The sequence below is a fragment of the Podarcis muralis genome, chromosome 12, assembly GCF_964188315.1.
Source record: "Podarcis muralis chromosome 12, rPodMur119.hap1.1, whole genome shotgun sequence".
NCBI classification, from domain to species: Eukaryota; Metazoa; Chordata; class Lepidosauria; order Squamata; family Lacertidae; genus Podarcis; species Podarcis muralis.
The window spans coordinates 1,903,619-1,921,959 of record NC_135666.1 but is presented as its reverse complement, the minus strand read 5'-3'; the positions used below and the strand labels follow the sequence as shown (position 1 = coordinate 1,921,959).

The following is an 18,341-nucleotide window of genomic DNA, read 5'->3' as shown; positions in this document are numbered from 1 at the left end:
GTAACCGCCACGGAACTTAGTGGAACTTACTTCTGAGTACGCAAGAATAGCCATGCCCTGTTAAAAATAACAACAAAAATGGGGTTGAAAGAAAAATTGCATTCGTCTTGCACTGTGGGTCTTGAAACTCTGCCTTCGATGAAATTGGGACCAGTTTCGTGGCGGGCAAACCATGCCCCTCTGTACCAAACTTTTGTGTGCTGGGGGCCCTCAGCTCTGCCTCCCATGAGCTGCCCTGCCTCCCCACAAGGTCCAGTGATCACTGGTGCTTTGCTGCGCTTGCCCACATAAAATAATAATATTTTTTTTATTTATACCCTGCCCATCTGACTGGGTCTCCCCAGCCACTGGGTGGCTTCCAACCAAATATCAAAAACAGGGTTCTTTTAAAAGTAAAATAGTTGTTTATTGCCTTGACATCTGCTGGGAGGGCATTCCACAGGGCAGGCGCCGCCACCGAGAAGGCCCTCTGCCTGGTTCCCTGTAACCTCACTTCTCGCAGGGAGGGAACCGCCAGAAGGGCCTCAGAGTTAGACCTCAGTTTCCAGGCAGAACAATGAGGGTGGAGACGCTCCCTCAGGTATACAGGACCGAGGATCATAGTCTCACAGAATTGTAGAGTTAGAAGGGATCCCAGGGGTCATCTAGACCAACCCCCTGCAATTCAGGAATCCTTTGCCCAAAGTGGGACTCACAACCCTGAGATTAAGAGTCTCCTGCTCTGAGCTACATTCCCTGACTGGGAATCGAACCCGGGCTGCGGCAGTGAGAGCACTGGATCCTAACCACTAGGCAACCCGCAGGTGATGGTCTCTGACTGCGGGGGAAGCAGATACTCTCACATAATTGGTCCCCCCACCTCCCTCTCCAGGCTGGAACAGGGGGCAGGTGCTGAGATGATTTACAGCCACGAGTCAAGCGGGAATCGAGCCTCCCTTCCTGAGTTTGTGCTCGCTATCAAGTCTCAGGAGATCGGGGACAGGTATATAAAGGAAAAAACGGCTTGCGGCTGCATGAACACTGCAAGCTCAGCATGGGTTGCAGCTACTGCGCTGGATTGAGTTTCGCTCCGTTTTGCAGAGCTAACGACCGGCCATTGGGCTTCCTGCTCCATTTCTAGGGTCTGTCTCTGGTCCCGCATTTTGGCCAGGAAGGACACCCCTCCCCAGAGAGGCTTTTGGAACTGCAGTCTGCCAGGGAAGGTCCTGAAGGAGACCAAATACATGGAGAAGTCAAGCAGCAGGAGGAGGAGGATTACAGCAGTGCCCCTACCCTTAACCCAAAGTGGCAGGAATGAGAGTGGCCAGTAGGGCACCTCTTTTTATTAATGCCCCCAGACACCCCTCACTTCATCTCCTTTCAAAAGCTAGACCAGGCAAAGCGGGGAGGATTTTACTTTCTCGCACAAATAACCACATTGCACCTTTCCTTCCTTCCCCATCTATGCAGCCATTCCCCAGCTGCTGCCCAGCCCAGGGGCAGCTTCCTCAGAGCAACCATCCTTGCAAAACTGCGAAGAAGGATGAGCCAGGAAAATGCCAGCAAGTCAGGGCAAGGAAGTCTCAGAGGTGGCATCATTCAGTTGCCCCGTGTGCAGCTGGGCTAAGCTTGGCCTGAAAGCCTCCTCCCTGTTTTGCTTTAGAAGCAGAGTGGGGCCTTGAGCAAGGGCAAGCACGACTCCTTTCTCAGGGCCGCAACTAGCTTTCTGGGGTTAGGGACTGCCAAACTGCAGCCGCCCACATGTTGCTAGCCCCCACCCTGGTTTCCTACCCCCCTGAACTGCCAGGTGTAGGAAGCCTGGCTCTTTTCACCCTCCCTTTCCAATGATTCAGCACTTGGTGACTCCTTGCCCCCAGAGCATGTACAGAGTAACACCCACATTGGCTGATCACATACCCTCCAAAGTGTCCCTACTTTCCTTTCTCTTTTTTAAAAAATCATTTTAATTCAATTTTCCACTTTAACAATCCAATCAAATCACATTAAATATTCCAGATTATACATATACGTATCAAATAATCCGAATATTCTGCCAAATTATAAATGTTTTAATAGGACTTCCCCTGCTTTAAGTTCGGAGGGCTCTGACCATCTCATACTTCTACTGCTTTTCATAGTCATTTCTGATGGTTCCTCTAATTCTTCCTGTTGTTAACCTTCCTTCTTTCACGGCCTCTGAGTTGTTCCCACAAGCGAGTTGAAACAAACAATGATATGTTTCTGTGTGGATTTTATGTCTATGATTCCCCTCTATATGTTTGCAGCATCTCAGCTGCCATCTTCACTCAGTTCCCATGAAATCAAGTCTAAGCGTCTGCTCATTATTTTTCCCAGACCAGTTGCATCAAATATTAGCCTTTCCAGGGCAGGTTTACGAAATCAAACTGGAAATACAAATACAATGACATATTAAAGCCTCACCTCCCCCTTTGGCTGTTTGTAATTCTGCAGCTCAGTCTTGACTTCCATCATGGCGGATTTCCAAATTAAAAGTGCGACACAACTCCTACACAAATTCTAGGAAACCGTCCAAAGTTTTTTAACATCTCTCCAGCGGCTAATGAGATCCTGCTTCTGTCTAATATCAACAAATTGGAGACTCTTTTATCCTCTTCGAAGCAAATCAAAGATCAAAAGCCTTAATTATATAATACTGTTATTTCCACACAGTTTATAGTTTTTTAGAGCCATATTTATGTCAACAAATACAAAACTTTCCAGGCTCGCTTGGTTAATGTAAACGGTACTTCGGGGGGGGGGCGGGGTTTGCCGAATATTATATTGAAGCAAAGAACAATAGTAAGAGAGGCTTAAACCCGCCCCCCTTTCCGTTCCATTCCAACATACCAACTTAGATGTTAATCCTTCCACTCAGTCTTTTTTTTTGGCACCTCAGTGGCTGGCTTAGTTGGCAGAGTAATTTCTCCCTCCTCGCTCAAAGCATGTCCAAAACTTAATCCAATTTTTCATCTTAAGAAATGGAACTTGATTCGCTCGCAGAGACAGCGTCCAGGAGAGTCAGACTCTCTTGGGGGATTTCCATCCAGTGCCCCCAGCCCCTCCTTCCTTACGAAATTGGGGCTGGTTTGTTGGGCATCTGCGGAAGAGACTGTGTCTTCCCGTACCCTGGGAAGATTTTGGGAGGCTGATTACTCCCATCTCAGCCTCTAATTACCCCATGGTATTTTCAGCCATCTTCCGTGGCGCCTCAAGCGGAAGTCGAAGTGTCCCTATTTTCCAGGGACTGTCCCAGTTTCTGATTTGATTCCGAAATGTCCTGCTTGTCCTCAATAGGACATCCCTATTTTCATTGGAGAAATGTTGGAGGGGGTGGGAATAGGAAAACACTTCTACAAATGGCAGAAAATCCCATTCAGCTGTAAACCCCTGGGTTTTCCGGGGGGTGGGGACGGCAGGGCAAACAGAGGTTTGGATAAGTCCTACATCTTACATAAAACATTGGTAACCTCCAATATATGAACCTATACATCATATTATGGTGAGCATACTTCTTCCCCTCCCCATTTTTTATCCTCACAACAGCCCTGTGAAGTAGACTTTGCTGGGGGAGAAAGAGGGAGATTCTTCAGGGAGATTCACGAGGTTTGAACTGGGGTCTCCCCAGTCTTAGCCTGAGACTCCAATCCCACACTTGGGGGCCTCATTACTGCATGTCTGGGTTGGTTGGTTGTGGGTGCTTTTTAAAGAAGATTACAGACAAGTAAGTGAAAGGTATAATCATCAGTAGTGCAGAACAAGAAGTGTGGTTCACCTGATATCCAGAAACATACATCTATAACTGAACACAGAGACACCGGAGTACCAAGAATAAAACGCTCTATATTACATCATGAAAAAAATTTACACCAATTAAATGTTACTTATTCCAAATTTCTTGAGAGACTTGTGGAAGGGACAAAAGTAGATTTTCCTTTTTTTTTTCATGTATTCAAGAAAATACCACCAAACGGAGACAAAAGCGATTGCCAATGGAAGCTAAAGAGACAAAAAAACTTAATATGGAGCCCAAATGGCCAAAATACTGTGAAATTTTAGAGCAAGGTGGTGAAAGGGTTAAATTACAGAGTTATGACAAATTAAAGTCTAAAGTACGAGATTGGTTGCATTACCTTCAGATAAACGAGGTATTCAAACAGGACAGGAAAATAGGTTTTCAGATGGAGAGGTCGAAACTGGAAACAGAATTGTTAGAACCCAATACTAAGAACTTGTCAAGAATGTATAATTTGCTGCTGAAATGGAATACACAAGATGAAACAGTAAAATCAGCTATGATTAAATGGGCACAAGACATAGGTCATGACATTATGTTTGATGACTGGGAAAGGTTATGGAATACTGGTGTTAGATTTACGGCTTGTAATGCCTTGAGAGAAAACATAATGAAAATGATCTATAGGTGGTATATCACCCCAGTCAAACTTGCAAAAATTTACCATTTGCCCAATAATAAATGTTGGAAGTGTAATGAGACTGAAGGTACTTTCTATCACCTTTGGTGGACCTGCCCGAGGATTAAAGCCTACTGGGAAATGATCTATAATGAAATTAAAAAGGTCCTTAAATGGACATTTTCTAAAAAACCAGAGGCTTTTCTCCTGGGCATGGTGGGCCAATTGGTGCCAAGGAAGGACAGAACTTTCTTTATGTATGCTACCACAGCAGCAAGAATTCTTCTGGCAAAGTATTGGAAGACGCAGCAGCTACCCACTCTGGAAGAATGGCAAGCGAAGGTGATCGACTACATGGGAATGGCAGAGATGACCGGCAGAATCCGTGACCAGGGGAGTGAGACAGTGGAAGAAGATTGGAAGAAATTTAAAATATATCTTAAAAATTGTTGTAACATTGAGGAGTGCTGAGATGCTATGGTGTTAAGAAACAGAGAATTGCAGCTGTATATCATAAATTTAAGGGAATCATAATGAAGATGAGCTAATTAATTGAATGGAGGGTTGCTGTCAAAAGGGAAAAATAAGGATGCAGAAAAAGGGAGGTATGGGGAAGTCCGGGAAATAAGGTGGAGGAAAATGAGGTTATGAAATTATACATGTTTATGTGTGTGTATGTTTTGTTTTGTTTTGTTGTTTGTTTTTATTACATGTTTGGAAAATTAATAAAAATTATTTTAAAAAAAATAAAAAAAAAATAAAAAAGACTTTCAAAAAACGAATGTGCCGCTAGGTTTTTCATGTAATGCGATGGTTCATATATTATCCACCATAATGAGGTGTTAATTTCAGACAGTGTTTTCCATCTTTGGGCAATCGACAGTCCTGCAGCAATAAGAAAGTAATTCAACAAATCTTTTGATTTTGCATTTTTATTCTCTGCTAATAGTAATAATAATAATAATACCAACTTGGGCAAGAACAACATTTTCTTTTGGGATCTTATTTATTTCACCAAAAACCCTCTGCCACAACTGCTGCACCACCGTGCAGTTCCACCAACTGTGGTGGTAGGTGCCCTTCACGCCACAATTCCTCCAGCCATCCAGAGATGCACTCGAGGACATTGCTGTGTTTGTGTTGAAGGTACTCGATTATCTCTTTAGACCAGGCTTCCTCAAACTCGACCCTCCAGATGTTGTTTTGAGACTACAATTCCCATCATCCCTGACCACTGGTCCTGCTAGCTAGGGATCATGGGAGTTGTAGGCCAAAATCATCTGGAGGGCTGAGTTTGAGGAAGTCTGCTTTAGACCTTCTGCATTCCCCAGTCTGCCCCAGGGGCTTCAACATTCTGGGCACGTTCTTAACACAGTCCAAGGAAGCAGATCCTCCTCCACCTTATCCTATTGCTCAACATCCTCTTCATGCTCAGGATTGATCCAAACATCCTCTGGTCCCTCTGCTTTCCTTTGGGGAAAACCGCTCTTTAGAGCTCTGTTGGAACAAACAGCAATCTGGGTTTTCTACAGATTGATGTTTGCTCCGATCTAGAGCTAAAGAATGGGTTTTCCCTGGGAAAGGAGGGGGGCAGGGGGGAACTGCTTGGACCCATGCTTTCTTGGCATGGGACAAGTGTGGACAATCCCTCATGTAGTTTGAAGGGGTCCTGAGGGTCATCTAGTCCAACCCCCTGCAATGATAGATAGATGATAGATAGATAGATGATAGATAGATAGATAGATAGATAGATAGATAGATAGATAGATAGAGATAGATATAGATAGATAGATGATAGATAGATAGATAGATAGATGATAGAGATATAGATGATGATGATAGATAGATAGATGATAGATAGATGATAGATAGATAGATAGATAGATAGATAGATAGATAGATAGATGATAGAGATATAGATGATGATAGATGATAGATAGATAGATAGATAGATAGATAGATGATAGATATAGAGATAGATAGATGATAGATAGATGATAGATAGATAGATAGATAGATAGATAGATAGATAGATAGATAGATAGATGATAGGTAGATAGATGATAGATAGATGTTAGATGATAGATAGATAGATAGATAGATAGATAGATGATAGATAGATGATAGATGATAGATATCTTTATTGTCATTGTCCCATGCAGAACAATGAAATTGAAAAACTACATAAAACTACTACAAAACTACATAAAACATTCAAAAACCCCTAAAAACTCTAAAACCCATTTTAAAATACACTATACTATAGAGACCAGGAATCTCAACTAAAGCATCCTGGTCAGATGGCCATCCAGCCTCAGCTTGGAGACCTCCGAGGACGGAGAGTCCACCACCTTCCACCACTTTGACTGCCTTGACATCTTGGGCTCTCCATCAATGCATATAACAGCGTAACTTTCCTACTACATCAGGAAAGGATGGCATGCACTGGAGGAAGGCAGCACAAGGGGGATCTCCCACCCAAAGATGGTTCCCATCTAAAACTCCCCTTGGAGCAGCTCCTCACTGGGCTTGCTCTCAAACCCGTCTGCATAAACTGCAATGACCCGAACAGCGGCCACCTTCTTCAGAGAACGTTTGGGGAGCCAATAGCTCTCAACTTTCTCTCCTGTTCTCTGCTCCTCCCATGTGTCGTCTGCGCTTCTCCTGAGCTGCACCTTGTACTCTTTTATCACGATGCCGGCTGCAACGAAGCTGGGGCTGCCCCACGTGACCTGGACTTGGCTGCTGAAGCAGGAACTTCTAGGCCTCAGGGCTGGTTTCCCTGGGGGGCTTGAATGGCAGGTGGTCACCACTCTGCTCACATCACTGAGTGGACTGAGGCCTGTTTTGGTCTCTACAGCATATCTAAATTCATATTTTGTTTCTGGCTCCAGTCCTGTGACCCAAAACTTTTCCTGACTGCCTTTTACATGTGCAAACACCCATTTTTCCTCCCCCAGAACTCTGTGCTGGATATAATATCCCGAGATCACCCCTTTCTCAGACTCTGCCGGCTTAAATGTCAGCTGGTACCGGTCCCAGGAGACAGCATCCGCCAGCAGAGGGCGAGGTTTAGAGAAAATGTCTAATTTGGTTCCTTCCAGAGACCCACTTTGGTATCGGATGATCACGGCACCTGGATCACTCTTATCGGCCTGCGAGGTCACCACAAACTGAGCCTCCCCAGGCTGAGAAAACAGAGAGTATTCTGCAAAGACCATGGCTGCCTTCTGGACTCTCTTTACTAGGTCTTCGTCCTCAAACCACGGAGCAAAGCTCTTGTCTCCTGCAGAAGTCTCTGGCTTGAGTTCGGATACTTGATCCAAGGCTGCATTTAACTTCTCCAAGTAGGGCTCCTTCGCGTGCAATGAGGTGAACGTAAATGCAAGGACGATGTCAATTTTGTGATCGAGCACCCTCTTCACCACCTCATCCTGGGAGGATACCTTCCCCTTTGACAAGCCCAGGAAGAAGTTGACGTAATAGATCTCTCGCAATTTCAGATCCAGGAATTTGTGGAGCCACTGGCTTCTGAACGCCGACTGCTGGTGCTTCCTCAGGGTGTCCCCCAAGGCACTTTCTTGCGCTGCTCCGCCACGAATCGCAGGCAAGAGCCCTGCCACCTGCTTCTGCAAAGCCCGCCTGTACTGCCAGCACAGATCTTGGAACTGCAGGATTTTCTTCTGGATTTCTGGGAAGACGGTGGCAGTTGGCTCCTTCAGGAGGTCGTTGCACCTCCTGTCGACGTCCCCCAGCTGCTCCAGAGCTTCCTCGATGTCAGAGATCAGCTTAGAGCTGACCTGACGCATGAGCCTTGCAGCCTTGGACTCCAGCCTGTTCAGTGGGTACAGCCAGACCTTCACAGGCACTGCCTTCTCCCCTTGGTCACCCAGCATTTTGGGGAGGCTGGAATAGACTTTCAAGGCTTCCTCGTAGCTGGTTGGGTTGCTTTCTAGTGCAATGTCCCCATGGAAGGTACAGCTGAATTTTTCAGCCACAGCCTCTTCCTCACCTTTCAGCTTGGTCTCTGTCTCTCCTTGGCAAACCAGAGGAACTTTGGCCACCATCACGTGGAGTTTGGCTTGAATATCTTGGACACTCTCGGAGGAAGAAGACATTTGGTCAAACACAAAGAAGGCGTGGGCTCCATACAGGATGCCAACGACCACGTGGGTGCTCAGCCCTTCGCTGAAGACCTCTGGGTAAGTGATATGTTGCAGCCCCAGATGGTGCATGGTCAGCTGCTCAAAATGTGTGGTGGCCGAGTACTGGAGGGTTATTCGGGCCTGGCGTGTGAACTTCCGGGTATCCAAGAGAAATTTGGCTGATCCGTCCACCTTGACCAGCCCTGCCAAGAAACTGGCCTTCAACGATCCTGAGACATTCAGTGCACGGGTTTTGTGTAAGATCATGTCGTATTCAACGACTTGTGTTGCGGTGTTGGGCTGTGGCCGCACATCAATGTTCTCCTTCAGCACCCCTGGATCCCACAAAGTGATGCCTGCAATTGAACAGAGACGCAGCGAGAGGTCAGTGCAATGGGATGTGGAATTGCATGTGAAATATTGCTCTGTTATGCGCAATCCCTTCGCCAATGTGTATGCAGGCAGTTCTATTGCGGTTGCAAAAGAATATGACAATCCACATCTTCCTAGGTTTGGCTACTGGGAGACAATAAAGACTTATGCAACATAAGAACATCAGAAGAGCATCTGCTGGATCAGGCCAAAGGGGCCCATCTAGTCCAGGATCCTGTCCTCACGGTGGCTGACCAGATGCAAGTTTTGGCTACGTGCTACCATCACTGATGGCAAGTGAAGTCCAATGGAGAGTGAGGGCAGTGTGATGTAAACGAGCATAAGAGTCTTGCTGGACCCTTCTAGTCCAGGATGCTGTTCTCACAGTACTGCCTCCATCTGTGATAACCGTCATGGCTAATAGCCATCAAGAGCCCACTCCAGCTGTTTGGGTGCACAGCTCTCGTCAGCCCCAGCCAGTACAGCTGTATGATGCTGTGGGGCAGCTGGGAGTCACTGCCGGGTGAAAGGACGGAAAGCAATATAATAATAATTTATTATTTATACCCCGCCCATCTGGCTGAGTTTCCCCAGCCACACTGGGTGGCTTCCAATCAAGTGTTAAAAAACAATACAGTGGCTTCCTGTTTCCTGCGGTGGAAAATGGCGGATTCCACACGATCGGACTTCAGCCTTTCCGATAATTCAGGGCTGATATGGGGGTAATTAGCCCTGGCAGCCTCCCCAAGGCAGGGGCGGACTGTCTCGTGGTTTGCCCCAGATTGCCGATGTGGCAGACGGCAGGGGCACTGGGTCACAGAGCAAGGGACGGACATTCTCCTGCGATGCCACCCCATAGCCGGACGCATCTGTTTGGGGAAATATAAAGATTTGAAAAACAAACAGACACGCTCTGAACTGACGAAGCTGGGGGGAAACCTGCAGAACGTACAATCTCTGGTGCAAAAGATCAAACTTCAAAGAGATCCTCATCATGATGTTTGGAATCTGGAGGGGCTGGTAAGTTTTTTCTTCTTCCTCTAACATTAACAATCCGTATTGCATGCCAAGCCTCATTAAGAACCTAAATTGCTCTTCAAAAAGTGAGTACAGGTGGACTTTCATATATAATTGGGACTTATCCGCAGCTGCTTTTCTTCTAAGATTTGAAATGCCTGTTAAAGACGAAAACAAAAGAACAAAGAACAAAAATGGCGTCTACCCACTATGCATTTATGGAATATCTGAAATACTTCCCTGATTAAGAGAAACAGGAGCTAACTGATGGTTGGTTATAAAGACTGGAAACAATATTATATATACAACTGTTTGCAAAAAGAAGTTTTTTATTTTGAGTGACAGAGAGGGCTAAATGGATGTCTGGCAGCCCCCCTCTAGGGCCCGGAGGAGGGATTGGGTGGATGCCAAAGGCCAATTGTTAACTGTCTGATATATGGCTACATTGCAAACAGTCTGCTTAAGAATAAATCAACAAGGAGTTTCAGAAGGAGGTTTCTCTCTGTTTCTTTCATAACACCTGGACGGGAAAGATTAACGATTTGGGAGCTGCCAAAATAACAATTCTCAAAGAGCTGGACAGAACTCTGAATTTGGATGCAATTAAATGAAGCCGTGCGACAATATACAATATACGGACAAATCTGCACTCCATAGGGGGAAAAAGTATCTGTTTTCTGACATGAATGAGGATCGCAGAACCAGAGTCAAAACATGGAGGAAAAGATCGGATATGGAATTATGAAAAACATTGATGATGATGATGAGAGGCAGGGCTATGATGTTGCAAGCGCTTCGGAATTCAGACCGTGGGAAGCCAAAACAAAAATTATTGCAATTTGGAAGACAATTGGACTTTTTTTAATTTTAGTTTTTTATTTTCTTTGGATTTGATATGTTAATTAGATGTTTTAATTGGAAAATTAATAAACGCTTTAAAAAAAAAGTGTTAAAAACAATACAGCATTAAATATTCAAAACTTCCCTAAACAGGGCTGCCTTCAGATGTCTTTTAAAGAGAAGATAGCTGCTTATTTCCTTCACATCTGGTGGGAGGGCGTTCCACAGGGCAGGCGCCACCACCGAGAAGGCCCTCTGCCTGGTTCCCTGTAACCTCACTTCTCACAGGGAAGGAACTGCCAGAAGGCCCTTGGAGCTGGACCTCAGTGTCTGGGCTGAATGATGGGGGTGGAGACGCTCCTTCAGGTATACTGGACTGAGGCCGTATAGGGCTTTCAAGATCAGCACCAACACTTGGAATTGTGCTCGGAAACGTACTGGGAGCCAATGCAGATCTCTCAGGACCAGTGTTATGTGGTCCTGGCGGCAAAATCAGTGACTGCCCCCCTGATCTCTTCCCTGCCTTCCTGCACTTGAGGCTGAAAAGCAGAGGCTTCGGTTGAGGAGGAGGAAGAAAACTTTAGAGGAAGTAGAGAACAGGTTTGTGTCCGTTTGCATTTCTTGGTACAGAAAGTATTGATCTGATGTGTAGAGATCTTTCCTATTCTAATTAGTTCAAGGGGATATGGGAAGTTTCTCTGTGTGAAAGAAACAAGCAGAAGGTTCATGATGTTTGGGTTATTCCTTCAGAGAAGCAGTCCTGTTATCTCATTCTGTCACGGTCATGCTGACTATACAGTGGTACCTCAGGTTAAGAACTTAATTCGTTCTGGAGGTCCGTTCTTAACCTGAAACTGTTCTTAACCTGAGGTACCGCTTTAGCTAATGGGGCCTCCCGCTGCCGCCGCTGTGCGATTTCTGTTCTCATCCTGAAGCAAAGTTCTTACCCCAAGTTACTATTTCTGCGTTAGCGGAGTCTGTAACCTGAAGCGTCTGTAATGTGAAGCGTCTGTTACCCAAGGTACTACTTGGGTAACACTGTAATCATAAGGCCAGAAGGAGCCTGGGTTTCACTCTTTTCTAGCTCTTCCTTCTGGTGTGGTGTTCTGTATGTAGTGTTAAGTTTTAATCTTATTATGTTATTGTAAGTTTAAGTTAAGTCTGCTGCAACTGGACTTCTTACGGGCAGTGCCAATCCTGAATGGATTTGTGACCATTTCGCTCAGTTGCCCTCAGTAACAGTAAAGCTCTGCTGGATGAAGTATTCATCCCCTCTGGTCTATTTTTTGGGGAATCCTGCAACGTGTTTAAGTTTTTACTCTGCTAATTATACATTGGAGTTCTGATTCGGATCAATAAGAGTAGAATTCCATGACAGTTTTGGCGCCTTCCAGAAAGTGGCATCACCACAACATCACAAACTGGAGCTGAAATGTTGATGGCCAAATAAAATCCCAAGACTCTCCAGCCACCACCTTTGAGGCCTTCTTAGAGGGTTTGAGAGGAAAGAGGGTTGCCACCTCCCACCACTACCCAGCCCCCATAATGGCTCATGGTGGTTTGCCAGAAAATCTCCTTCTCTCTGGGCACCGGGAGAGGCAGAGGGATCGTCCATTTACCTGGGATGAGGTTGTCCCTTCGGCAGTCGTAGAGCATCCCCAGCTGGAACGGGCGGCCGAGAGCTGCCATCTCGATCACCTGCTCGTCTTCAGCCATTGCGTCACCCGGGTTGCTGCTGGGCCCAGGGGTGGCTTTTCTGCAGGAGATGGGACAGGAAAAGAACGGCAGGAGGTGAAAGTTCTAAAAAAGCACAAGAGGAAAAGGTGGAGAAACCGAGTCCTCCTGGGAAGACTACCTAGCCATTCCTCTGACTCTTTCCCTCCATTACGTTGACCAAAAGTGGTTGAGGATTTTCCAGCTTCCAAGATTCACCTGGCTTTGCCCCTGATAGATCTGTGCTTTGCGCCGCAGAGGAGCTAAAAGCCTAGCATGCTCCCATGTGACAGCCCTTGAGATATTTGAAGTTGGCTGTCACGCCTCCTCTCAGTCTCCTCTTTTCTCCATTGTGCCTTATTCCAAAAAGAAACAGGAGTTTGTCAGTTTGCATCTCTTGGTGCAGAAAGTATTGATTTGATGTGTAGAGATCTTTCCTATTCTACTTAATTCAAGAGGGTTCTGGGAGCTTCTCTGTGTTAAAGGAACAAGCAGAAGGTTCATGATGTTTGGGTTATTTCTTCCGAGAAGCTGAGTACAGCTGGCTTAAAATGGTTCTCATATCTCTTCTGTCACGGTCATGCTGACTATAATAATGCGGCCAGAAGAAGCCTGGGTTTCACTTTCTCTTTCTGTCTCTTTTCCTTCTGGCGTGGTCTTCTGTACATGGTATGCTTATAATTAAGGTTTTAGTCTTATTATAAGTTATTGTAAGTTTAACTGGATTTCTGATGGGCAGTGCCAATCCTTAGATTTGTGACCATGATGCTCATTTGCCTTCAGTAGCAGTGAAGCTCTGCTGGATGAAGTATTCATTGCCTCTGGTCTATTCTTACTCCGCTAAGTATACATTGGAGTTCTGATCTGGATCAATATTGAGGAGAATTTCATGACAGAGTTCTGGGCAAGTGCCTGGAACCCCTGGAATCTCACACCGCTTGGAGACTGGCGTGCAAAACTATCTTCCTATTTAAATTGCCCTTTATTCATTCATAAGGACTGCGGTCTTACTGAGGGTCGCATGCAGAGGGTCCTAGATTCAAATCACGGCATTGCTGGGGGGGGGGCTGCAACCCCAGGAAGCTTCTGCCAGTCCGTCCTGCACTCTGCTGAGCTCGATGGAGCAACTCAGTGCAGAGCAGGTTCCTGTGTGAGGGACTGGTTGGTCTCCTCTGAATGGGGGTAGCAGTGGGATCTCACTTCCTCTTAAGAAGCAGGTCCTCCCGGATAGAGCCAGCCCTGCCGATGGAGTCTGAGGGGGCACCAGAGGGCCTTTTTTATCTGCTTGCACTGCTGTGCCAACTGCACCCTTCCTGGAAGAGAGAGGGATCTGGCCCCTGCAGGCAGGCATGCTGGCCAGATTAGATCAGCAAGGCGTTCTCTGCAGAGGGCTGCCTTTGGAAGCGGTCCAGAACGCAGTAAAACCCCATGTTGTTATCAGAGTCATTTTGCTAGCGGAGTTTCTAGACTGGTCGACATGAAAAGCCCAACAAGGAAACACATCATATAAAAGCAAAGTTTTGATAGCTCAAGGATGGAAACATCAAGATCTGCCGACTTTGTTATGGCAAACAAAGATGGTAGAGTACGCAGAATTAGCCAGCCTGACGGGACGAATTTGTGAGCAGGACGACCAGACGTTCCAAAAAGACTGGAAGAAATTTATAACTTACCTTGAGAAACACTGTTTACATATAAGAACACTGGCAGGTCTGAGAGAAACCTTACAACGTATAAATGATGGAGCATTCTATGTGAGATTATAGAAAGAACTATGTATAGATATGAACAGTATGCTGATATAAATCAACGTGTAAATATTATAGTGTGGAAACAAGAAAACCAGAAGAGGGGTAGAGGGAAGTGGAATTCCTGAGAGTTTTAGGTTACCAATATTGTAAGGATGTATAAATATATAATACTTGAGGGTCCCTTACCTCTCTACCATTCTACCATTCTCTGTGTCCAGTGCCACCGGCAGGTCCTCAGCAGCAGCCCACAGTATTTTAATATTTGGTTGGGAGCCTCCCAGAGTGGCTGGGGAAACCCAGCCAGATGGGTGGGGTATAAATAATTTATTATTATTATTATTAGGGTGTCTCTGAGGTTACCTCGTCCCAAGCTGTAGAGGACTTGCTGAGAGATGGAGGGAACTTGACCCGTCACGCTCCCATTGTCCCTCTCCCAAATAAAGGTCCTTCCCCAGGGCTGATTTGGGGTCTGGATTATCAGCCTCATCCCTGCAGGGCCTGCAGCAGGGCCCCCAGGACTCCTTCAAGACCCTTCCCCCAAAAGTTTTCGTGATCAGGCGTTGTCAAGAAACAGTGGGTGCAAGGTGGGCTTCTTTAAGGGCAGGCAGTCAGTCCTTCCTCCAAGGAACCCACACAGGCAGGTGTGTTTGTCTTCCACTTTTCCTCGCAGGAGCTCAAGGTTCCCTGCATGACCCCACCCTCCATATTATCCTCACAAGACCCCTGTGAGGTAGGCTAGTCTGGGAGTTGGCCCCAGGGTCTCCCCCCCCCCAAGCTGGAACTTGGCAGAATTTAGTTCCGGTTCTTCTCCAGTGGAGAGAACAAAGGAGAGATTCATTTCTTTATCTAGAAAAATAGCCCTGGTTGGCCCCAAGATCACCCAGGGATCTTCACGGCCAGGTGGATCTCTCTGAACCCTGGTCTCTCCCAGGTCCTATTCCAACACGCTAACCACTAGGCCACCGCGTTTCCTCTGATCACAGGTATGCTGACAGCAGCCTGGACCCAGCCAGCCACACATGCAGGATCCCTGCCTAGCTTGAAGAAGTCAAGCGGGGTCAAGGGTCGAGAGAGGATGGGGTCAGCCACAACACTTGAAGGATCCTGTCTATGCTTATTCCTGCATCGCAGGGGGTTGGACTAGATGCCCCCTAATGCCCCCGTCCAGCTCTATGATTCTATGTCATCAGCAACGACAGCTGAAACAGACCCTGCAAAGACAGAGCAGTGGGTATTACAGGTGAGGACATTAATAGACAAGATGTTAATTTGTTTTTATATGCAACAGCAGCAGCAAGAGTATTGTTAGCCCAGAAATAGAAGCAAGAAGAAATTCTGACGAAAGAAGAATGGCAGACGAAATTAATAGACTACGCAGAATTAGATAAAATGACAGGAAGGATTCGAAACTTGCGGGACCAGAGATTCACAGAAGATTGGAAGAAATATACGCAACTATTTGAAGAGCAATTGTAATCAACAAATTGCACTAGTAGGACTACGTTTTGTAAGGAGGAATATATGAAATATTGCAAAGTAGAGAAAGAATAGAGAGATTAGTTTTGAAATTTAAATGTAGTAGTGAAAGTAAGAAATGTAAAGTAAGTGAACAGATTGGAAAATTTTCAGATGTGATTGACGGAAGTAAAAAAATTGTATAAGATATAAATGTATGTGTAATTATTGTTGAAAATGATATGTTAAAACATCCGTAACCCGAAAAAACGCAACCTGAAGTGCCTGTAACCCGAGATATGACTGTATAATCAAAGAGTTCAGCAAAAGAACACCCCAGACTTCTACATGAGCTGCATCTTGGAGACCCGCCAAGGGGACACGAAGCCCAGAGCCCCCTCCTGTTGTTTCTCCCCCAGCAGCAAGAGGTAGACTTCCTCTGAACCGGGAGGTCCCAATGTTCCTAGATCCAGATAGGTCTGTTCTAGAGTAGGTGTGGGTCAAGGACTTCATGGTAGTGGCAGCTCCTTCCTTCCCTCTCTGAACTGCGCCCAGTCTCCATCCTTGAATGCCATTCCCCACAGATGCTTCTTACCTGGGAATTCCAGACCTGGGCCTTGCCTTCTGCGTCCGGGATCCAAAACAAAAGTATATACACCCCACAGCTAGCACTGGGTGAGGCAGGGCCCACGAGGAGCCGGACCCCACAAATTTAATCCGTTGTCATGAAGTGGACTGCGCCCCAACGTTGCAGCCACAGATCCGAGCCCTGCCAGACTCCCAAGCCGCTTCACCTACAAGAGTGCAAGTTTGCCCCTTGAGATACGTTGTGTGTTCCACCCTGATAAGGCCTGTGCTCAGCCTCATGAGCTCTGGGTGGGGGCCCTGCTGGGAGGTGGCGCAGCTTGTTTCTCCTTGGCCTTCTGGCGCACGGCAAGGCTGTCCTCTGAAGGCCCTCCACGAATCTGCCTAAATCCCCTGCAGCAGAGAGTTACAGGGTTTAACTATGTGCTGCATAAAGGTTTTTCTTTTCTTTTCTCTGCCCTTCCCAGCTTCCAAAGACACACACATACCAGAAATGGGTTTTCCCAACATCCAAATTAACCCGCCTCCTGACAATATTGCATTTATTCACAGAGCGCCTTTCTGATAGGGAACCTCAAGGCAAAGCACATGGGAATTTCTCAGTGGGTCTCCCATCCAGTGGCTGACCAGGGGACCAGGGTGAGGGGGTCACCATTCACCCCACAGGGAAATCACCAAAGGAAAGTTTGAAAGAATATTGGAGGTTAGATACTCAGGAACAGATTTTAGATGAAGATTGGGAAAGAATCTTTCCACAACCACCCTTTGTTGCGACCTCTAGGACAATCCAGGAACAGGGGTTGAAGCTGGTACAAAAATGGTATTTATACACCGGTAAGGTTATACTGTATCATATTACAAAATCTGGAAGTAAGAATTGCTGGAGGAAATGTGGAGTGATGGGAACATACAGTCATATGTGGTGGGATAGTCCGTTACTTAATGAATTTTGGAAACAGATTGGTATAGAAATATCGGGAATTGTGGGAAGGAAGGTGGAAATAACTAAATTAATGGTTCTTATTACCCTGAGTAGTACTGAGTTAAAAACAAAAGAGGAATGCAAATGGGTAAAATAGATGGTAACTACAGCCAGACAGGTTATAGCGAGTAACTGGAAAAATGCAGTTAACTAGGGGTGAACCAATGGAGGAAAAAACTGAATAATATTATAATTTTAGAATGCCTAACTGTGAACATACATAGAATGAAAGGGTTTAAGGTCAGTGAGAAAGAGGAGGATTGGTTTGAGAAGATATTGAATTATTTGAGTAGGTTTGAACAATTTGGGGCAATTAAAATGTTAAAAGTTAAATAAACCTTGTGGAAGGAGAGGTGTTAAGGTATATAGAAGAGTACATATGGTTGATTTGAATATGTTATTATGGAATATTATTGAATATGTATATTATTGAATATTGCATACCCAAAGTATCAGCCGCCTGGGGGGTTTCACTGTTTCCGTTTTGGTGGTTGGTAAAAAAACAAAAACAAAAACACAACACCATTCACCCCACAGGCGAAAGCAACCACAGCTGGCAGGTGCCCCTGTGGGAAAATGATTGCTTGTACATAAGAGCATGAGCAAAGTTCTTATTATTGCAGGGTGATTTTGCAGCACGAGATATTGCTTGGAGCATGATGAGCGCGTGAATACCTCATGCTAGACTAATGATTAGCTCACGTAGCATAACACTCTCTTTGTCTGTGGGCAAAAGCAAGGTTACATTCCTTTGATTTGTTACTTTTGAGTACCAGGCAGAACAAGCGCAGTGCTGGAGGAGGGAGGATGATTTTCTTTTTACTGCACACAATAAACATTGCACGGCTGAAGCCAAAGCTTTTTCTTCAAGTCATCTTGGTGTGAGACTGATTTCTTACTGATCTTCTTACTGATGTCGAGCTGGATTCTCGACATTTGGTGCCCCGTGTGATTTATCTCGGACACCACGCTGTTTTGCAACGTTCAGCTCTCGCCTCGCCCTGCAAGGGTTCCAGACGTCGTTCATCCACCTAGTGGATCCCGGTGAGTTGCTCCCCCCCTTTCTTTT

The 18,341-nt window shown here is 45.8% G+C and overlaps 1 protein-coding gene across 2 annotated transcripts; it reads right to left on the bottom strand.

Annotated features, from left to right (window-relative positions):
* Positions 1–6,545: 6,545 nt before the first annotated feature.
* Positions 6,546–17,797, bottom strand: LOC114607280 (stonustoxin subunit beta-like). 2 transcript variants are annotated; one of them, XM_028750328.2, is made up of 3 exons: positions 16,301–16,439; positions 12,406–12,542; positions 6,546–8,913 (listed from the first exon to the last, which is right to left on the bottom strand). In XM_028750328.2, exons 2-3 carry the CDS (start codon positions 12,500–12,502, stop codon positions 6,908–6,910), a joined length of 2,103 nt encoding a protein of 700 aa, XP_028606161.2. In that variant the 5' UTR covers positions 12,503–12,542; positions 16,301–16,439; the 3' UTR covers positions 6,546–6,907. The 2 variants fall into 2 exon arrangements, with proteins under 2 accessions (XP_028606161.2, XP_077772753.1); XM_077916627.1 differs by lacking the exon at positions 12,406–12,542 and having other exon boundaries at positions 16,301–17,797.
* Positions 17,798–18,341: the final 544 nt, after the last annotated feature.

What these genes read in the sequence shown, in the direction of transcription:
- LOC114607280 (XM_028750328.2), bottom strand. Translation starts at nt 12,502, where the DNA reads ATGGCTGAAGACGAGCAGGTGATCGAGATGGCAGCTCTCGGCCGCCCG. An exon ending in AAGGGACAACCTCATCCCAG is followed by an intron (nt 8,914 to 12,405) that starts GTAAATGGACGA and finishes GTTCAATTGCAG; the next exon opens with GCATCACTTTGTGGGATCCA.